Source organism: Geotrypetes seraphini, chromosome 8 (assembly GCF_902459505.1).
Source record: "Geotrypetes seraphini chromosome 8, aGeoSer1.1, whole genome shotgun sequence".
Taxonomy (NCBI): Eukaryota; Metazoa; Chordata; class Amphibia; order Gymnophiona; family Dermophiidae; genus Geotrypetes; species Geotrypetes seraphini.
Genome location: NC_047091.1, coordinates 118,716,159 through 118,739,385, shown reverse-complemented (window position 1 = coordinate 118,739,385; position 23,227 = coordinate 118,716,159). Strand labels below are relative to the sequence as shown.

The following is a 23,227-nucleotide window of genomic DNA, read 5'->3' as shown; positions in this document are numbered from 1 at the left end:
TTTTAAATTTAAAATATTTCTAATTCGTTAAGGGGTCCTTTTATTAAGGCGTGCTAACTAATTTAGTGCACGCTAAATGCTAAGGCATCCATTATATTCTATGGGCACCTTAGCATTTAGCGTGCACTAAAACGGTTAGCACGCCTTAATAAAAAGACCACTTAGAATAAGCAATCTTCACAAATTGATGTTAAAAATATATCCTCTATCCTAGAGGAATCTATTTCTGATTCAACACTGAGAACAACATTATTGATATCCTTCGTATTTCAACAGGACTTGGACTCATTTATGAAATTATACTTTAAGTTTTCTAAAAATTTGTTTTATGGCAAGAGAATATGGGCATACTTAGATGTAACAAAGGTGACCCAAGAAAGAGAAAACAATTTCTTTCTTTAAGACATGAAGTAATATCCCTGGGAGCATCCTTTTTATTAGCGTACCCTTGCAAGTGTATAGTGAAGTATGCCCAAATTAAGTATGCATTTTTTCTTCCTGACCATTTAAAATCTTTTTTGGAGCTGAAAAAGATAGCCTGAAGTTGACGAAGTGAATTATAAGAAAGCAAACCTGTGTTAAACCTTTTCTTTAATATTTTGCCTCAATGATTAAGAAATTTCTTCTCGTATATTCTGACCTTAACTCCCCCCTATTATTTGTGGTCTAAGGAAGTACATACAATTATTCTACTTTTCATTTTTTGTTTAAAATGATAATTTGTAAACTTAATTACTGCTGTATTTCTCTCACAAGAAGTTATATTTTTTTGTATGTTGTTGAAAATTATAAATAAATATATATAAAAAAGGACCCCTTAATAAACTAAGCGGCTCACAATATCACATTCATAATATCATTAGACTAAACATTCATCAGACTTTACAACTTCACAATTAAAATTCTAGCCCTACTATAAAGAAATCAACACTAACCTTTCTTCTAGATCAAGTTCCACTATCTCACTTCTAGGCATAGAGATTACTAATATCAATTAAAAGCCTGGAAAAAGAAGTATGTTTTAAGCAATTTCCTGAACTGTAAAACATTTTCATAGAATCGTATTGCTCCAGGTATCTCATTTCATAAAACTGGACCTGCAACTGAAAAACAGGATTTTCTAATATTGGCATATTTCACTTTGTCCCATTTTTGTATTTAATAACATATATTTTTCTGATCTTAACTTCTACCCAGTCTATACATTATATCAAGCATTTTCTCAAATAGTCAGGTATAGCTTTGTAAATCACTTGTTGAATTATTTTCAAACTTTTAAATTGTATTGGAAATATAATTGGGATCCAATGCAGTTTCTTTAAAACTGGAGTAATGTGCTCAAAGTGAGATTTTCCCATCAGAACCCAAGCGGCTGAGTTCTACTCAATCTGCAGTGCCTTCAGTTGGATTGAAGGAAGTCCTAGAATTTGTAAACCATTCTGAGCTCCCCTGGGAGAATGGTATTGAACAAATAGGTGCTCTTATTTCCACCATCTTTGCTATAATGATATGTTTATGGGGAGAGAGTGGCGCAGTGGTTAAAGCTACAGCCTCAGCACCCTGAGGTTGTGGGTTCAAATCTACGCTGCTCCTTGTGACTCTGGGCAAGTCACTTAATCTCCCCATTACCTCAAGTACATTAGATAGATTGTGAGCCCACCGGGACAGACAGGGAAACATGCTCGAGTACCTGAATAAATTAAAGTGAACCGTTCTGAGATCCCCTGAGAGAACGGTATAGAAAATGGAATAAATAAATAAAATAACATAGGATGGGGCATGCAAAGCTGTCAGCATGTCTTCAGCGTGTGGGTTTATCTTTTGACATTTGCAAGATCCTTACGTCATTAACTCATAAGAGCTTTGAACTGTGCTTGTTACGAATAATAAATGTGGCCGATTGCTAGCAGTTCTTCAATATTTGGCCACCTCAGCCAGAGTGCATACAACGGGGCACAAGACCTAGGCTGACTTTGCTTCTCTTTTTGAGGTTCCTCTATGCTCCTGAGCCGGGGGAAGGGGAATGAAGTGGACAGCAGATACTCGTCCACCAGCGGGAACTAAAGCTCTGTGTGCAGCACAAGCCGGAGGGACGCCATTCCCTGCGGCACCTTTCCGGAGCCAATCAAAAACCGGTACACACGTCTCTTACACGCTTACTGTGGTCGGTTCACCCAATCCTGGCTCGGGGGTGTGGCCTTTGGAGGAAGCCCGGTACGATCCATGTGGGTTCACGCTTTGAGCATAGGTCGCGATTTGAGTCTGAGCAGAGCCCTTTGGAGGTGGGGAAGGTGTACCTGCTCTATTCTCATTTCTTTGTGTGTTTGACCTTAGCTAGCCCTCCCTCCCTGTTTGTCTGTCTTTAGTTATATCCCTCACCAGTCTGCCGTTCCCTGTTTATCGGGATGGTACACTTTTTTCCCTCCACTCTTGTCAGTTTATTTTTGGCTATCTGTTAATCTGTATCTACTTATATGCAAAATATTCTACAAAAAGAGAATTTATCATTTATAAATAACCTTATCTAAAGAATCAATTAATAATTTAAAATTTCCTTTCCAGCAGCAGTATAAATTCTGCCCAGCAGACTCTATGGATCAAGGTGTCCATAATTAGAACTGCTGCTGCTGCCACTTCTTCCCAGGGTAGAGCGTTAGATGAACCTTTAATCAGTTCAGATCTAGCAATAACTATGGTCTTGTTTGTGAAAGAGACTGACTGCAATAGAGACATATGTATGCATATAAGTAGAAACACAATAAATTCAATCAGAGTATTTAATTATGATACTAAATTCTCTAAAAAATTATTTAAAATATTCTACAAAAAGAGAATTTATCAATTATAAATAACCTTATCTAAAGAATCAATTAATAAATTATTGATAGTGCTCAGTGATAGCCAATAAGAACTCAAAAGCATGAGAACACGGTGTCTGCCAGTTCAGGCTTATATACATCATAGCACTCCTCCCATCCTGCCATAAAACAGCTAAAATTCATGGCAGAAAAGGAGTGCTATGATGTATATAAATAAGCCTGAACTGGCAGACACCGTGTCCTCATGCTTTTGAGTTCTTATTGGCTATCAGCAGTTCTAATTATGGACCCCTTGATCCATAGGTCTGCTGGGCAGAATTTATACTGCTGCTGTTTTAATTGTTTTGGGGATGGTGTTTATCTTATGGCAGAAAAAAAGACATGAAGACCATTCTCCCTATAACAGCACCTTTTCTGCAGAGTTTATTTACTATATTCTGGAATAGATACAGTAAAACAAGGGTTTGCCCTGGTATTTTTCCTGTAAAAAAACAAAACAGAAAAAACTGTGGATACAGATGTTCTGGAGATAATTTATTAAAAAAAATAACCCAGAAACAGGATCATGTCATTAATAAATTTGGAGAATATGTTGCAGTTCAGCAGAATTTTTATATATTGGACATGTTCTGCTTACCTATTATAATCTTTGGCAGAGTACATAAGAACATAAGAATTGCCATCTTCGGATCAGACCCTGGGTCCATCAAGTCAGGTGATCCGCATACGCAGAGGCCCCTGGCATAGTTTTAGTCCCCATATCACTGTATGCTTCTCAAGGAAGATGTGCATCTAATTTACCCTTACCTGTATTACTCTATGCCACTCTTAAGGAGATGCGCATCTAGTTTACCCTTAAATCCTAGAATGGTGGATTCTGCAATTACTTCCTCTGAGAGAGTATTCCAGGTGTCCACCACTCGCTGCTTGAAACAGAACTTCCTGATATTCATTCTGGACCTGTCCCCCCTCAGCTTCAGTCTATGTCCTCTTGTCCGTGTCACACTGGACATTGTAAATAACTGCTTTCCCTGTTCCATTTTGTCGAATCCTTTCAGTATTTTGAAAGTCTCGATCAGATCCCCTCGCAGTCTCCTCTTCTCAAGGGAGAACAACCCCAGTCTCCTAAGACGTTCCTCATAGTCCAGGTTCTCCATACCTTTCACTAGCTTCGTTGCTCGTCTCTGCACACTCTCTAGCAGTTTTATATCCTTCTTTAGGTATGGAGACCATGCTGGACGCAGTATTCCAGGTGTGGTCTGACCATGGCTCTGTAGAGCGGTATTATAACTTTCTCTGATCTACTCGTAATTCCCTTCTTTATCATGCCTAGCATTCTATTTGCCTTCTTCGCTGCCGCCGCACATTGCACCAACGGTTTCAGGGTCCTATCTATCAGTACACCCATGTCCTTTTCCTGTTCGGTCTTTCCCAGAGTTACACCTGACATACTATACTTGTGATCTTTATTTTTTCTGCCTAAATGCATCACTTTGCATTTTTCCACATTAAAATTAATCTTCCATTTATCTGCCCACTTCTCCAATTGATTCAAGTCGCTCTGGAGTTCCTCGCTGTCCTTCTGCGATCTGATTGCCCGACATAGCTTTGTGTCATCTGCAAACTTGATGATTTCACTGGATGTTCCTTCTTCCAGGTCATTTATGAAAATATTAAATAAGATGGGTCCAAGTACTGAGCCCTGGGGTACACCGCTAGTCACTTTTTCCCATTCTGAGAACTTCCCATTTATGGCCACTCTCTGTTTTCTGTTCTCTAGCCATTTGCCTATCCATCTTAGTATATCTCCCTCTATTTCATGGCCTTGTAATTTCCTGAGAAGTCTTACATGTGGAACCTTGTCGAACGCTGTAATTATTAACTCACACATATTTTTTGGTGTTTCCTTAAATGTGTGTCATTTAGTAGGCTGAATTAGGCCATTCATTCTGCACTGCAACTCTACCAAATTATTAATTTTTCTATTTACTTTAAAAATATAGATACTTCCTGTGAGCAAATTTTATTTAAACCAATTCTCAGTGAAAACAATTACAGGAAAATTAAGGGGACCTTTTACTAAGCTGCAGTAAACACTAATGTGTGCTTACTGCATATTAAAATCCTCTACCATGGGGCATGCTTAGGTGTCCCATGATAGTCTTGGGATTGGTACACACTTCCCACCTGCTAGAAAATACTTTTTATATTTTAGTGTTGGAGGGGTGTTTGGGGGGTGAAGAGTAGGCATGGCCAGCCCTAAGCACAGCTACATTGCTGTGCATTAACCAATTAGTATGTGGTTAGCCACGTAAGCCCTTATCACCTAGAAAACAGGTGTCTGTAAGGGCTCCTGTGCTCATTGCCACATGCTAATTGGGAAATTATTGCATGGCCATTAATAGGGGAATTTGGAAATATGGCCACTTTATAGCTGTGCTCACTCATGAAACCCACACACAAGCGCAGCTTGGTCCCTAAATAATTCTTTAGTATATTTTGAGCTTTTTTCACTTTCTGGGGAGGGTGTAAAAATCAGTTTTACATAACCTTTCAATGATGGTTAAATCATGTTTATTGATAACAGAATTTTCCAGAGAACCTGCTGCCTGGACAGACACGGACACACAATCTTTGCCTTGTCGTCAGGCCATGGAAAGTGTGGTGTGGCAGTCATCCGAACCAGTGGCCCTGCCAGTGGAGCAGCATTGTTGCGTTTGACCAGACGGAAGGAATTACCTCAGCCTCGCTGCATCACTTTGAGTAAAATCACTGATCCCATTTCTGGAGAGCCTCTGGACAGGGGTCTTGTGTTGTGGTTCCCAGGTAGGGGAGAGAGACTGTAGGCACACACCAGAATATGACATAATTTTATCACATCTTGTAGCTGCCTGCTCTAACATCTGTGTTGTCAAAGTTTTTGTTAGTTGTAGTTACTTAGAAGACTGGGAGATAATTTTACAGTGACAGTTTTATGAAAATGGTTGCATTCAGTAATTTGTTGGCATTTTTTGAACCTAGAAATGCCCTTCATCGACGGGCTAAAACCTCTGTGCCCAGAGTTTGGTTGGTATGTAAAGTTGGGTAAGGATATTAGAATTTTAGAGTATATTTCAAGCTCTGATTAACTGCCAGTGATCATATGGTCATGTGAATTGTAATTATTTTGATAATTGACTGTTTTTGACACCAGAATTCAAGCTTCATCAAGAAAATTATGTTCGCCAAATTGTGTCCTTAGTCGTGCCATGAAATTTTTTGATTTTTAAAAGCTGCAGTTATTTTTCTCTTACTGAAATTCTACAGACATCTTGTCAAGCAGTTAAAACGTTGCAGGCATTGCAAATGCAGTGTGTGAAAATGGATTTTCTTGATGTATGGACTAGAAAATGATACGGGGGACAAATTTTTCCCTGTCCCTACGGGAACTCATTTTCCCCCTGCCCCATTCCTGCAAGTGCTGTCCTCATCTGCACAAGCCTTAAACATTTTAAAATCATAAGTGTTTGAGGCTTGTGTGGTTAAGGCAGAGCTTACAGGAAGGGGGCAGTGACAAAGCTCATGGGGACGGGGAGGGAAAATTGAGTTCTGTGGGTACGGGGAAAAATTTGTCCCCATGTCATTCTCTAGTATGGACAGATGTTTAGGACGGAAGTGTGCCATGGTAAATTTCTTTTAAAAAAACAGTAGCAAGTCAGGGCCTGCAGAGGGTTCCACCTTCTGCTCTAGCCACAGTGGACAAAAGGAAATAAGTTCACAGAGGTTTCAGGTTAGTGACTTAACAGGAAATCACTACCAGGAGTGCTCGTATGATGTTCAGTTTCTAATGCATTGGCCTACTGAGTGTATCTTCATTATTTAATATTACAATTAAAATCTATTATGTATACAGTTTGAGAAGTTCCTCTGGGATGGATATCGTTGTGCATAGTTAAAATCATTACATATTTAACACTTCCAATCTCTTTTCACAAATGTTTTTTTTGCATAAGCTGTGTTTACAGGTAGATAAGTTAAAAAAAAATAAAAATTTTCTGATATGTTTGTCTCCTTTTCTGCAGGACCACGGAGTTTCACTGGAGAAGACTGCACTGAATTCCATGTCCACGGGGGATCTGCTGTGACTACCGGGGTACTCCAAGCTTTGGGTGAGTTATTCATGCTGAAATATCAAGAAACCAAGCAGATACTTAGTTAATTCACATGGTCAGGCACCCCGTTGTGGACAGTGACTAATCAAAGGCATTTGGATCGCCCTGATTGACAAAGAGAAAGGATAGAAGCCACCTATTTTGGAAAATTCCATGTTGTGTGTGCAAAAAGGTAAATCTGTTTATAAACAATCCCACCCCCCTTTTTACTAAGTCACGGTAGAGATTTCTGTCCACATTTCTCTGTTTTTAGCTCCCCAGGTCACAGTAGAAACCTCTACCCTGGCTTAGTAAAAGAGGGATAAAATGCACTAATTCATGTGCTTTTCTGCTGATTTTGCAGGGATAACTCCTACAAAATTAGTACCTGTATATAATACATACAGAAAGGCAGTATATTAGATCCTGTCTCCTTATCTCTTATCCTTGGTAAAAGTTGGGGAGCCTTGAGTGGCAGGATTGAACTTGACAGGTCTTGCTACTGGTGCTTGCCCCAAATTGGCACACTTCTATGGTTCCTTCCATTGTCTACATCACATCAGACCTTAGGAGTAATATAAGGAAATTTTTAATTGAAACAGAGAAACATGATGGCAGATAAAGGCCAAATGGCCTTTCCAGTCTGCCCATACGCAGCATCCACTATATCCTCCTCTCTCTAAGAGATACCACATGCCTGTCCCATGCTTTCTTAACTTCTCACTCTATAGAGTTTCCTTTCACTTGAAAGAGATGGGCCTCATGCATATTTATGCCATGTAGGTATTAGAAGCCGTATATGCTGGGAGGTGAGAGGCACGGATGGGGAGAGGGACCTTGGGGTGATAGTGTCCGAAGATCTAAAGGCAAAAAAACAGTGTGACAAGGCAGTGGCTGCTGCCAGAAGGATGCTGGGCTGTATAAAGAGAGGCGTAACCAGTAGAGGAATGAGGGTATTGATGCCCCTGTACAGGTTGTTGGTGAGGCCCCACTTGGAGTATTGTGTTCAGTTTTGGAGACCGTATCTGGCGAAGGACATAGGAAGACTTGAAGTGGTCCAGAGGAGAGCAACAAAAATGATAGGAGGTTTTTGCCAAAAGACGAGAGACTGGAAGCCCTGAATATGTATACCTTAGAGGAAAGGAGGGACAGGGGAGATATGATTCAGACGTTCAAATACTTGAAAGGTATTAACGTAGAACAAAATATTTTCCAGAGAAAGGAAAATGGTAAAACCAGCGGACATAATTTGAGGTTGAGGGGTGATAGACTGGAATGCACTCCCGAGTGAGGTGGTGGAGATGAAAACGGTAACGGAGTTCAAAAAGCGTAGGATGAACATAGAGGATCTAGAATCAGAAAAGAATAGTAAATATTGAAGAACTAAGGCCAGCACTGGGCAGACTTGCACGGTATGTGTCTGTATATGACCATTTGGTGGAGAATGGGCTGGGGAGGGCTTCAATGGTTGGGATGGTGTAGATGGACTGGAGTGAGCTTTGATGGAGACTTCAGTAGTTGGAACCTAAGAACAGTACCGGGCAGAGCTTTGGATTCTTGCTCATAAATAGCTAAGAAGAAGAAAAAAAAATTCCAACAAATTTTTAGATTGAATCAGGTTGAGCAGACTGGATGAACCATTCGGGTCTTTATCTGCCTTCAACTACTATGTTACTATATTTCTCCTCTCCCACCTTTCTTCCAAATTATACATATTGAGATCTTTAAGCCTGTCCCTATAAGCTTTGTGACGTAGATCACTGACCATCTTAGTAGCCTTCCTCTGAACTGACTCCATCCTGTTTATATCTTTTTGAAGGTGTGGTCTTGAGAATTGTCACAATATTCAGAGGCATCAATACCTCCTTTTTCCTACTGGCCATTCCTATCCGTGTGCACCCAAGCATCCTTCTAGCTTTTACCATCACCTTTTGAACCTGTTTGGCCACCTTAAGATCATCACATACTATCACACCCATGTTCCACTGTCATGCACAAAAGTTCTTCACCCCCTAAACTGTACCGTTTCCTTGGGTTTTTGCAGCCCAAATGCATGACCTTATATTTCTTAACATTAAATCTTAGCTGCCAAATTTTGGACCATTCCCCAAGCTTTGCTAGGCCCTTCCTCATGTTATCCACACCATCAGGATTGTCTACTCTATTGCAGATTTTGGTATCATCTCCAAAGTGTTTAATTAAATGTTGTGTGAAGAAATATTTCCTCTGGTTTGTTTTAAATCTACTACTTACCAGTCAACCCTTCAGCAGTATCTCTTACAAAAATGTTAAAAAGAACAGGTCCAAGAACGGAACCTTAAGGCACACCACTGTATGGAAAGGGGTGGATGTGTGGAACAGCTTCAAAGGGCTCAATATTTAAAACAGTTAAAGGCCAGGAGAGGCTTCTGACATTTTAAATCACCTATAATTCAAAATACCGCAGTGCGCCTCATTTTTGGCCTAAAGAAATGGGAACATGTCACTCCATTCTATCACCAACTGCACTGGCTGCCAGTAGAATCTAGAGTTCTCTTTAAATTTGCATGCTTTTGTTACAAATCGGTTAACGGTTCTTCCCCAAGTTACATAAATACCCACTTCAACCTTTACTGCAACAAAAGGACACCACGCAGAATTCAACTGTTCGCCTTCCCCTCGCCAAAACACTGCCTTCTCAGAAGATCCCTCGAAAGTACTTTCACATTCCAAGCAGCCAAGTTGAACCCATGGCTGGCCCAGATGATACTCGAGGCCCCTAATTACCTTGCCTTCAGAAAACTACTAAAAACTTACCTATTCAACAATCACGACCCCTATTTAACCCCTTCACCTCACATAACCCCGGCCCCACCCCCAACCCCTTCCTCCCACACCTGATTCCCCCTTGACCCTCTCTCCTCTTCCCTTGTCTAGTCCGATCTAATCCACAATTTTCAGTTAAACTGTTATACATCTTCCTTTCATTGCAGACTACTGTAAATTGTGGTAACTTCATTGCTGTCTGTTGTAAATTGTAAATTGTTGTAATTTACTGTAAATCTACAGGTAATTTGTTTGTAAATCTGCTTGTAACATGTTGTAAATAAGCTTGTCAATGCAGACCATTTGTTAATTGTTGTAAACCGCCTAGAACTCGATGGGTATGGCGGTATATAAGAATAAAGTTATTATTATTATTATTATTAAATGGGCATATTCAGTAGCACATAAGCAGATAGTGCCGCTGAAAATGTCCAGTTAGCTCCCAAGCCACAACCAGATATTTTGGGAGCATTCTGCGGTGGAGTCAGCACTTGGTCAGTCAGCTTAACTGGATAAATAGGATCACATTAAAGTCAGTACTATCTTTATGGAGTTCACCATAGCTGGTTAAGTGCTGAATAACAATTGGCTACATTTTTTCTTCCCCTGTATGCCTGGAAATTCAGTGCTGAAGCCCAGACATAACCCAGCATTGAATTTCCAGGGATGATAATGGCGGCTTTTAGCAAAATGCTGAGCACTGCCGGCTGAATATCTACCCCAACATCTGAATTCAAGAAAGCCTGGGACATGCACAGGGGAATCTCTGAGGAAAATATAGTAGAGAGTAGTAGTGTAAATAAACTCTATAATTCATTGCTAGAGAATGTGGCAAAAGTAGTTAGCTGGGTTTAAAAAAGATTTGGATAACTTCCTAAAAGAAAAGTCCATAAGCAATTACTAAGATGGACGTGGGAAAATTCACTGTTTATTGCTAGGATAAGCAGCATAAAATTTATTTTACTCTTTAGGATCTTGCTAGGTACTTGTGACCTGAGATGGCCACTCTTGGAGCAGGATACTGGGCTTGATGGACTTTTGGTCTGTTTTTATGTTCTTATGGTATGGCTGGGCAGGCTGGATAGGCCATATGGTCTTTATCTGCAACATTTCTCTGTTTCAGTTCACCACTTAACCAAATTTCCTGGTAATCCAGCACCTGCTACTTTGCTTCTGTTGTGCTCACATTTAATATGGCAGATTGGTAGGATGAGCTACAGAAGTAAACAGATCTTCATGACTTTTTTCTGTTTATTTAAATTCCATTTATGTATTGCATCATCTGCTGGAGCTCTGATGTGATGTACAAGCAAATTCTAAAAATATATACTTTTAAGTTTACTGTAAAATAGAAATGAATCCACATGTAAAAAAAAAACAAACAAACCAAACAAATCCAGAAAATCTTCTAGAATAATCTTTCTGTGTGTTGCTTATGTGCTGGAGTTAACCATAGATAGCTGTGCAGCAAGAGTTTTTTTGGTTTTTTTTCTTTGTTTTTACTCCAGGGGGAGGGGAGAGGGCTTTTTGCCTAATTTTATTCCCCTCACACCCAAAATAGTTTAGCCATAAGAGTGGTTATGGCTTCTTTTAGAAACCTGTGGGCATGCACCCTGAGCCTGGTGATGGCTGGGGCTGCCCCCATCCTGAGGTGTGATGCTGTCTCAAGGAGCAGAAACCAAATCTGGGAATTTGCACCATTGCAGACTCTTAATATTTCTCATTGGTTTTCTTAGGACGTTTGCCGGGTTTACGACTTGCAGAGGCTGGCGAGTTCACTAAACGTGCATTCCAGAACAAGAAATTGGACTTGACAGAGGTAGAAGGGCTTGGGGACCTGATCCATGCAGAGACAGAAGCCCAGAGAAGGCAGGCCCTGCGTCAGATGGCTGGAGAGCTGGGGCAGCTGTACAGTTCTTGGAGTCAGAATCTTCTCAGAGTCAGTTCCTTTCCCATATTTATATAAGATAGTGAAACTGGAGGGGGAATAAGTCTTGTTTGGTTTTGCTGTTGCTAAATGGAGGAATTCTGCTTCCAGTGCTATGAGGCTTCCTCTGATCACAATCCCTCCTTGCTCATTACCCCCCTCATACACCACATAATGCATTTAAGCAAATTGTGATGTGACAGTGCTGTTCACTATCAGCAACCCATGCTAGTGCCATTGTAGCACACTAAATTCTAAGTATTCCTGTTAAGATTTAGATAAGAATTTAAATAGGGACATAGCCACAATGAAATGAATTGACCTTTTTTGTTTTAAAGAACTATGAATATTAAAGCAACAGAGAATGGAGAATCACTAATAAGACAAGGTGTATAGCCAAGAAACAACCTGGTGAAACATTAGACTTTTGCTGCATGCTCTCATTTGCATTGTGCTTTTGGCTTTAGATGCTTGCCCATGTTGAAGCCTATATAGATTTCAGTGAAGATGAGAATGTGGAAGAAGGTGTGCTATCTCAAGGTAAGCAGTGACGAGGCAAGCTAGACTCCAGGGTTCTGGGCCGTACTTAGAATTCCCGGGTTCTAATCCCAGCTCTGCCACTGCCTGGCTGTGTGACCTCTGGACTGTCTTAGTGGCCAGGGAGGCGGGCTGATACCAGAGAAGAATAGGTCAAACCTTGTTTCTCCCGATCACTCTCCTTATGACCTTAGACAAATCATTTTATCCCCCATTCCCTTTGGACAAGCCTGCCCTATATCATATTAATCCTATTACTTAGGATTCTGTTTGCCATTTCCAAGTTTATCTCATTGACTGTATTATTGTCATGCTGCTAACAAAATTGTAAGTTTTATGTACCTGCAGTACACCGCTTTGGGTGAATCTCTTCTGAAAGGTGGTTAATAAATTCCCATAAATAAATAAAGTGTTTTATGGAAATTAGGTCCTATGATTGTTGAGGAGGCCTGTTTACTAATAACGTGTATTGTGTTGCATAAACATAGGATTTTGTACTGTAGGTGAATGTCCTCTGGTTGCAAACTGTTGCAGAAGGATGTCAATCGCATCTTTCAGCTCCTCCTCTTTCACCAGTGGAGTATAGGGCCCTCTTCAGTTTTCCTTCCTGCAAGCGAACTGAGAAGGTGTGTTCTGATCTGCTCTGTTCAGATTTTATTATTTTCGGGTATTTTTTTAAATCCATTTTGGGAGGCTTTGGTGCCTATAGGACCTCAATCTGGGGCAGCTCTGCCTGGGAGAGGATGCAGATTCCACATGGACAGTCTGCTGCTCACAAGGCAACCCCCAGGTGTACCTGTTGAGCCAGTTTGCTTGGTGTAATTTGGAAGTTCGGGAACCGTTCCTCTGGGAGCTAGCTTGTCTTCTGATTTATAAGAGACTTGAGCGCAGGCTGTGGGGCCTCTGCATGAGTCCCTTTGGGCTTCAGGGAGCCGGCTGCATTTTTTATTCCCCTCATTGTGGCACGAAGATCTGTGGGGGTTGAAGTCTCAGTTGGGTCTTTTCCAACTGGTAGCCCAAAGATCTCCAGTTTTGGATACATTCTGTGAAGGATTTGAGGCAAAAAATCTTCTCCCATCATACAGACTGCAGGAAAGCTAACAAGGAAGGAATCAGCACAGCCCAGTGAGTACAGCCCATTACTCCCTAGGGGGGAAATCAGGCGGGGGTCAAAAGATTTGATTTTTGAGGGTTTCTGGGGCCAGAGTTAGGGTCCCCCCACCTTCAAAACCTCTTTCTCTGAGTTTTTAAAACTTCATAAGATCCTCCAAGGGCTGTTTTTGTCACGAATTTGCTGGTGACAGCCATCTTGGATTTTAAACATTCTTTTTTTCCTAAAGCCTCCACCGGTTTCAAAACCCTGGACACCTTAGGATGTTCTGCCCCCTTATCATGCCAGTTTTATGCTGGATGGTCGGCTGAGGAGTGTCCATGTATTGGGGGTATGCAAGGGAGGGGCGGGAGTCCTCTAGGGCTGGGGAACTGCAAGGGGTCTGAGTAGCAGCGAAGAAATCCCTCCTGGAGCCCCCCAAATAGTGAGCAAAGTGCAAGTGCATAGAAGCGGTGGAACCCAAGAGAAGCCAGTCTGAGTTTCCATGGGGGCCTGCTGTTTAGTGATTTCCCCCCCCCTCCGGATTTCGTTTATCTCCTATGAAAAATCTGTTTGACAGGGCTGGGACACTCTGTGCTGCCTATGAGCGTGCCAGCCTTGGACCAAGGAGAGATTCAGCTCCAGGAGACCTATCCACTGCTAAAGAACCTGACCAGGTGGACCAGGACTGGGAGGATTGGAGATCGACTCCATGCCTTTACTGTCCTAGAGCTCAGTTTCTTGCCTGGAGGACTGAGGTTCCTTTCAGGGACCGGAAGTCAGGAGGCAATAGTCCCAACTTTTTAAGTCAGCTACCATGCCTCACATTATTACAAATGTGCTAAGGGGAACCGCAACAACCAGTGATCTCTCAGTGCACGGTCTTGAGTTGTACAAATGCTCAAACTACTTTTTTTTCCTGCTCAGTTATGACTGGAGGCTCAGATGAGCAGAGGTGCATCTTCAGGCTCACTCTGCAGACCAGACACGAGAGGAAATGCAATTCTGGACTTAATTATAAATGGACTACGAGGACTGGCGCAAGGCGTAGAAGTAGAAGGGACACTGGGAAGCAGTGATCACAATATGATCCACTTCAGCTTGGACACAGGGGCAAAACATCGATCCAGAACGATGGCCATGGTACTGAACTTCCGAAAAGGAAATTATGAAGCGATGAGACTCATGGTGGGGAAGAAGATTAAGAAGAGGATAAGCATTGTAAAATCGCTAGAGCAAGCATGGTCCCTTTTTAAGGACACAGTCACCGAACCGCAAAATGTATATATGCCGTGTATCAATAAGGGATCCAAGAGGAAAAAGAACAAGGAACCGGCTTGGCTCACTGTAGCGTTGAAGGAAGCGATCAGACAAGAAGACTTTGTTTAAGGAATGGAAAAGGTCAAAAATGGACGAAAACTGGATAAAGCACAAACAACATCAAAGCAGGTGCCATAAGACGGTAAGAGAGACCAAAAGAGACTACAAAGAAAAAATAGCCAAGGAGGCAAAAAACTTCATGCCATTTTTTTTATATATTAAGAGGAAACGACCTGCGAAGGAAGTGGTGGGATCATTGGATGACCATGGAATAAAGGGAGTGCTAAAGAGGAGGACAAAGCCATCACTGACAAACTAAACACATTTTTTGCGTCTGTATTTACCGAAGAGGATATATGCAACATACCGGAAGCTGACAGGCTATACGCAGGAAACGAAGACAGGAAACTGACAGGGTTGACGGTCAGTGTAGTAGAGGTATGCAGGCAGATTGATAGGCTTAAAATTGATAAATCCCCAGGACCGGATGGCATCCATCCGAGGGTAATCAAGGAACTGAAAGGGGCTATAGCGGAACTGCTCCAACTAATAGCCAATCTGCCGATCAAATCGAGAAGGATTCCAGAAGACTGGAACGTGGCGATTTTATGCCTATCTTCAGGAAAAGTTCAAGGGGAAACTACAGACCGGGGGAAACTACAGACCGGTGAGTCTGACCTCGGTACCGGGAAAGATGGTAGAGGCACTGATAAAAGACCGCATCATTGATCACCTAGACGGACACAATCTGATGAGGACCAGCCAGCACGGCTTCAGCAAAGATAGATCTTGCTTGATGAACTTGCTGCACTTCTTTGAGGGAGTAAACAGGGGGATAGACAAGGGTGACCCGGTCGGCATTGTATATATGGATTTTCAGAAAGCGTTCGACAAGGTCCAACATGAACGACTACTTCAAAAAATTGCGAGCCATGGAATCGAGTGTGAATTACTCAACGTGGATTAAAAACTGGTTGGAAGATAGGAAACAGAGAGTGGGGGTAAATGGACAATACTTGGACTGGAAAAGAGTCACAAGTGGAGTGCCGCAGGGTTCGGTGCTTGGACCCATGCTCTTCAACATATTTATAAACAACCTGAAAATTGGCTCGACGAGCAAGGTGATTAAATTTGCAGATGATACAAAGTTATTCAGTGAGGGTGCAGAAGGATTGCGAAGACCTGCAATGTGACATAAACATGCTTGAGAAGTGGGCTGCGAAATGGCAAATGAGGTTTAATGTGGATAAGTGTAAGGTGATGCATGTCGGTAAGAAAAATCTTATACACGAATACAGGATGTCCAGTGCAGTAATTGGAAAGATCCCCCAGGAAAGAGATTTGGGAGTACTAGTCGACAAGTCAATGAAGCTGTCTGCGCAATGTGCGGCGAAAAGGACGAACATAATGCTAGGAATGATTAAGAAGGGGATCATGAACAGATCAGAGAAGGTTATCATGCCGCTGTACCGGGACATGGTACGCCCCCACCTGGAATACTGCATCCAGCACTGGTCGCCTTACATGAAGAAGGGCACGGTACTACTCGAGAGGGTCCAGAGAAGAGCAATTAAAATGGTTAAGAGACTGGAGGAGTTGCCATACAGTGAGAGATAGAGAAACTGTGCCTCTTCTCCCTTGAAAAGAGGATACTGAGAGGGGACATGATCGAAACATTCAAGATAATGAAGGGAATAGACTTAGTAGATAAAGACAGGTTGTTCACCCTCTCCAAAGTAGAGAAAACGAGAGGGCACTCTCTAAAGTTAAAAGGGGATAGATTCCGTACAAACGTAAGGAAGTTCTTCTTCACCCAGAGAGTGGTAGAAAACTGGAACGCGCATCCAGAGGCTGTTATTGGGGAAAACACCCGCCAGGGATTCAAGACAAAGTTAGTCAATTTCCTGCTGAACCAGAACATACGCAGGTAAGGCTAGTCTCAGTTAGGGCACTGGTCTTTGGCCTAAGGGCCGCAGCATGAGCGGACTGCTGGGCACCATGGACCACTGGTCTGACCCAGCAGCAACAATTCTTATGTTCCACAGCCCATATAGCGGGAGTGGAAAATGTGCAGGCTGACTTTCTCAGTCAGCACACTCTAGACCCAGGAGAATGGTCCCTCTCCTGAAGAGTATTCGACCTTGTTGTGCAATGCTGGGGAAATCCAGTGATGGACTTGATGATTTCAGCCAAAAACAAGAAAGTGAATCGCTTCTACAGCTGAAGAAACGAATCAGAAAGTACAGGGTTGGACGTATTGGTTCAGCCCTGGCCAGAAGAGAAGCTGCTTTGTGTTTCCACTGTGGCCCATGGTGGTCCTGGTCATTTGCAGAATCGTTATTCACCCAGGACCTATGATCCTAGTAGCCCCAGATTGGCCTAGCCAGACATGGTATGTGAATATAGTAAGACTCCAACAGTACAGATGTATCAAGCTACCAGATCATATGAAGCTACTCAGTCAGGGTCCAATCCACATGAAGAACCCAGATCACTTTGGTCTTGCGGCATGGCTATGTTTATGTAACAATGGAAGATTAGGTTCTTAATTGGATAATCTTCTTTCTGTTAATACACATAGGGCAGAGCAATACAGACTCCTATCAGTTTCAATGCACCTTTCTGTGTTGGATAAATCTATAGTCAGAACTGGAGTTTTTCTCCTGTCAGTTAGTACATATAATCATATATGACTAATAAAGACATAAGTTGTTGAGCACCTGATCTCCAAATGTGTTTGTTGCACACAGCAGGGTGGTTCATTGGTACACCTGCGTTATTAGTTCATGATAACTATTGTTCTTTTTCATGAGTTACAGAGCCTCTCCTTCTGCTTTCTTCTGTTATCGATTGCTTTGATACTAACTGAAGAGGGCACTATACTCCACTGGTGAAGGAGTAAAAGCTGAAAGATATAATTGACATCCTTCTGTATCACTTCATTACCAGAGGATATTCACCTACAGTACAGACTCCTATATGTATTAACAGAAAGAAGATTATCCAGTTAAGAACCTAATCTTCCATTAAACAGTGTTGACTCACTGTCCCATTTTAGTAAATCTGGAAGCCCTCTGAGCAGTGGCATAGTCACAGCCCACCCAATTTCTGAAGACCTATGATGTGATTGGTGGGGATCTCCAAGCCTCGCCAGCTGAAAACTCCCAGTATCCCTCCCCTCTCATACCTTTTAAACACCACTTTGCTGGCAGTGAGCAGTGATAGATGCAAGCTGCTTATCGTCAGCTTATTGCCTGCCTCTGCAGAAACAGAAAGTTGTGTCAGAGGGAAGGCTGTGACTTCCCACTGCTCATTACTGGTGAAGGAGTGTTTATAAGATACACAGATGGAGTTAAGTAGGAGTTGAGAGCCTGGATTGCCTGGGGCAAATGTTTAGTGCCCAGATCGCATGTGGGGAGTTGAGAGCCTGGGACAAGGAGGGGGGAGAGATGCCAGTCAGAGAGCAGTGGGTGGGGTACCTTTGACCACCCACTTTGGGTTCAGGTCCATTCAAAATTGAGTGTCTGCCTACGCCCCTGCCTTCTGAGGCAGGGAAATAGCAGCTGTGCCTGATATGTAAGTTGCCTTGTTGTACTTGGGTTTGGAAAGGTCTGTAATCCAAATGCACTATGTGCACCAGCAGGGTGCAGAAAAGTTGGGAAGGAGAATAGACAAAGAGAGAACAGCTAGCTCCAAACCCAGGGTGAGCTTGGTTCATTGCATTGTGAAATCTGCAGACACAGGCAATCCCTCCTGTATTTCAGAAACTTTCTTTGCATCAAATGTAAAATCACCGTCCAGTGTCTACAACATTAGAAAGCAGTTTTCATCATTTACACATTCTGAAGATTTTGGAGTACATGCATGTATGCTGTAAGCGCTACCTTTTTACCTTTGAAAAATTGATTTCCTTAAGCAGATTGTTGCATGTGTTTGTACCATTGAGTCGCCTTGTCTCAGTTGATGTTGCAGTGAAGCTGTTGCAAAATGAGGTAACGCTGCATCTGCAAGATAGTCGGCGTGGGGAGCGGCTACGCAGTGGCATCCAAGTGGTACTTGCTGGACCTACCAATGCTGGCAAGAGCAGTTTGCTTAATATCCTGTGTAAGTGGTTACTTGTTATGAGATATTCTATGGGAGAAGGAATCCAATCTCTGTAAAAGTAGGCAGCCCTTGTATCAATGTACCTTAATCCTGTCCCACAGCAACTTCTACTATTTCATCTTTGAGACCCCCCCATACACCACTGTGCTAGTGCTCTGCAGTGTCCCCTGCCATTCAGTACTGAGATCCCCATTACACAGATCGCCAATGCACCTCATTCCTGCCTTTCAGCAATGTAAAATAAGTAACACACCTTATTTGGTTCTTGCTCCCTCAACCCATTAGTGCATTTTATTAAAGAAGCAATAAGCAAGAAGAAATTTTACATAAAGTCTGTCTGCAGCTGGCTGCTACTGAAATTACCTTTGTTATTCAGTATTCAATGCAGATACAGAAAGTGCTGTGGTCTGTGGGATACACTAGAGCAGTGTCCCGCAAACATTGTCGAGCCGTGGCGCACTAAACATCATGACTCGAGGATGACGGGCCCTTAGCCGCCAGTGGGGGGAGGGAGGGTGCCAACAGAGAAGACGCACGGAGAGGCACTGGCTGATTGCCTACAGGATGTGCCTCTCACTGCAAGAGGCATGTCTTGTAGGCAGTCAGCTGGAGAGGGCACCTCTCCCCTTTCTCGCAGCACACCTTATATTTCAGGAGGCAATCTAGTGTGCCACGACACACAATTTTTGAAACACTGCACTAGAGAGTGGATCTTGGAGAAATCTTTAATAACAGGTTTTACATAGAAACATGATGGCAGATAAAGGCCAAATGGCCCATCCAGTCTGATCATCCACTGTAACTAACCATTATTTCTTTTCTCTAAGAGATCCAACATGCCGGTCCCAAACTTTCTTGAATTGATGGATTTTACATTGTAAGATAGTAAATGTTGACGGGAAAGTCAAAATGGCCTCTGCTGTCTGACTAGATGTGAATTATCCCCTTTGGGAAGATGCATGTATAAATTTCCATATGAAACCTAAAAGCAGCTACTGCCCCTTCCCCCATGTCTTTTATCTATCTTAACCCCTTTCCCAACAAGGGTCTTGCTATCATTTCTTATTGATGGTAACAAAAAGGGGAAGGAGCACAGGGACTTGAGTCATATTATTAATGGTTGTCCAGATACTCCCTTTCAGGATCAGTTCTCACCTCCCTAAATATATATCAGAATAGCCAAAATATGTAAATTAGTTCTTAGGAAAAGAAGTGCCACAAAAGAGCAAGACATGAATCTTTGTGCCTTCCTCTAAGTTTCTGCAGAGAAATGACTGCCCCCATGTGGCTTGCACCCAGGACTGCAGTCTTATTCTTGTTTCTATATCTAATTTCATTATAAACTTAGAGGTTGATACTCAAAACCTAACACTAGCATTAGAGGCAATTAGTGCTGGGCTAGCACGCACGTTAATGTGTGCAGAATGTTTAGAGGGCTCTAGCGTGGGAAACAACATGCGCGCCAAAGATGACCTCAAATCATATTAAATGTACTCAAGATGGTATTCCTGCCCAATGCTCAGAGATCATTGCAGAAACAAATGCTGCCCTTAACGCTGGAAATGTACTGCCAGCTCAGGGTGGCATTGAAGGTTTTGAAGAGAGGAATTCTGCAGAATTTCTCACTTTAAACTGCCAGTTTTGTGTTCTTATAGAAGCAGAAAGAAAAGAATAGGGTTACCAGATTTTACTATTACATTACATTAGTGTCTTTTATTCCGCCAGTACCTTACAATTCTAGGCAGATTACAAAAAGAGGCATTCTGGTCATATCCAGTAAGATTACAAGATGGTTATTTGGTTGGCATTTATTAGAAGCTGGGGATAGAAGGAGGAAATTGGATATATCATGGATCTATCTTTCTTTTTTTTTTTATCATTAACGCTTTTATTGAAAACAGAGTACAGGCCCATAAACTGACCAAAAATACAAAGCTGAACAATCAATACAAGCAACAGGTAAAGCTGCTAAGCAAGAACAGTTAAGCAGAGAATCCCATCCCCACACCACAGAGAGCAAAAAAACCAATACATAAGCAATAATCCCCCCAACCCCCTTCCCACACCCTGTAACAGGCATCCAAAGAAGTACATTAATTGTGTAAAGCATACCAACACTCAAAAGAATGCCACACTCTGTAGAATCCACCCCATTTATGATAAATTTCCTGAAGGGCATGGTTTTTATTTCTCTTCTGAAGGTTTTGTAGTTCGGTGTTGAGATCAGTAAGTTGGAGAGGTGGCTGTTTAGTTTCGCTGCTTGCATGGCCAGTAGCCCGTTGTGCGTTTTCTTGCGCTTTATGCCTTTAATTGGGGGGTGGGCAAAGGGCGACTGTGTTCTCCTTGGTCTGAATGAGTTGTTTCGAGTTAGGCGGTTGTTCAAGTAGGCTGGTCCATCGCCATTTAGGGCATTGAAAAAAATGCAGTAGAACTTGAAGAGTATTCTTGCTTGTATTGTGAGCTAGTGTGAATCTAAATATGCGGCAGTGATGTAGTTATACTTCAGGGAATATATCAGTCTGAGGGCTGTACTTTGCATTGTTTGTAGTTGTTTTATTGCAGTGGCAGGGCAGGGGAGGTATAGGATATTGCAGTGGTCTAGGAATCCTAAGATTAGGCCCTGGATCAGGAGTCTGAATTGTGTTCTCTCAAAGTATTTTGGGATTTGTATGAAGTTGCGCATAATTCCGAAGGATTTCTGGACTGTCTTGTTGAATTGCAGTTGCATGGTACAGCCTCCGTCTATCACAGAGGTGGGCAACTCTGGTCCTTGAGGGCCAGAATCCAGTCGGGTTTTCAGGATTTCCCCAATGAATATGCATTGAAAGCAGTGCATGCAAATAGATCGTATATTCATTGAAGAAATCCTGAAAACCCGACTGGATTCCGGCCCTCGAGGACCGGAGTTGCCCACCAATGGTCTATCATCATCCCTAGTAGTTTTAGGTGGGGTTGTATGGGGTATGAGATGGAGTTTATTTCTAAGTTTGTAATGGTTGGGATATTGGTGTTTTTGAGAAGTAGGTACAGTAAAACCTTGGTTTACGAGCATAATTTGTTCCAGAAGCATGCTTGTAATCCAAAGCACTCTTATATCAAAGCAAATTTCCCCATAGGAAATAATGGAAACTCAGACGATTCGTTCCACAATCCCAAAACTTTAATACAAATACTATATGTACTTGTATTGCAAGACTTCGCTCATTTAGAACAATCACTACACTCCTGCAGCATCAGAGAGAGAAGAACCATCGGCTCAGTTGTGATGATGTGATGCGTGTAGACTGTATTTACTCGTATTGCAAGACCTCGCTTGTATAGAACAGTCACTAGACTCTTGCAACGTCAGAGAGAGAGAGAGAGAACCATTGGCTCAGTTGTGATGATGTGACATGTGTAGACTGTATGTACTTTTATTGCAAGACCTCGCTTGTATAGAACAGTCACTAGACTCTTGCAACATCAGAGAGAGAGAGAGAGAGAACCATTGGCTCAGTTGTGATGATGTGAGGTGTGTAGACTGTATGTACTTGTATTGCAAGACCTTGCTTGTATAGAACAGTCACTAGACTCTTGCAACGTCAGAGAGAGAGAGAGAGAGAGAGAGAACCATTGGCTCAGTTGTGATGATGTGACGTGTGTAGACTGTATGTACTTGTATTGCAAGACCTCGCTTGTATAGAACAGTCACTAGACTTTTGCAGCGTCAGAGAGAGAAGAACCTTAGTTGTGATGTGTGTATACTGTATGTACTCATATTGTAAGACATTGCTTGTATATCAAGTTAAAATTTAATAAAATGTTTTGCTTATCTTACAAAATACTTGCAAACCAAGTTACTTGCAATCCAAAGTTTTACTGTATTTTGTTTTATCTGGGTTTAGTTTTAGTTTGTGGTCTTTCATCCAGATCTATAGCCCCATCCTATTCTGTCCAAATCACGCCCCGCACCGCTTCCTTCAACCTGTTCTCGTGCTCGGAGCCGCGTCAGAAGGGCAACTGCGCATGCGCAGGTCTGACGTGATGATGTCACAATCAAGCACGCATGTGCGTGACATCACCACATTGCATCTGTGCATGCACAGATGCCCTCCTGACATGGTCCTGAGGTGGAAGCTTTTCAAAACCCAGACAAAGTACCGGGTTTTGAAAAGCCGTCTGGGTAAATCTGGATGTCTGCTAATCCTAAGAAAGAATAGGGTTACAAGACATCCGGATTTCCCCAGTCATGTCCTCCTTTTGAGGACATGTTCAGGGATCTGGACAGCTTTTCAAAACCCGACACTTTGTCCAGGTTATGAAAAGCCTCCTCTCAATCGCATTGGGCAGGACGCAATCCATGCATTCGCGGATTGCCTCCTGCCCGACCAAAGCAGGCAACGGGGTGGGCGGAGCTAGGGCAGGACTGGGACGGAGATGGGCGGACCTGGGGGGGTGGGTCTAGGGCAGCGATGGCGAACCTGTGGCACGCGGGAAGGTCCGCAATAGAGAGCTG

The 23,227-nt window shown here is 42.4% G+C and overlaps 1 protein-coding gene across 1 annotated transcript in view; it reads left to right on the top strand.

Moving 5' to 3' along the window:
• Positions 1-2,126: 2,126 nt before the first annotated feature.
• GTPBP3 (GTP binding protein 3, mitochondrial) overlaps positions 2,127-23,227 on the top strand; it is a 38,005-nt gene continuing 16,904 nt past the window's right edge. Inside the window, exons 1-6 of the mRNA XM_033956924.1 lie at positions 2,127-2,282; positions 5,407-5,645; positions 6,881-6,967; positions 11,491-11,693; positions 12,149-12,221; positions 18,589-18,732. Coding sequence (XP_033812815.1) covers positions 2,224-2,282; positions 5,407-5,645; positions 6,881-6,967; positions 11,491-11,693; positions 12,149-12,221; positions 18,589-18,732 — 805 coding nt within the window. The 5' untranslated portion in view covers positions 2,127-2,223. The remainder of the gene's footprint in view (positions 2,283-5,406; positions 5,646-6,880; positions 6,968-11,490; positions 11,694-12,148; positions 12,222-18,588; positions 18,733-23,227) is intronic.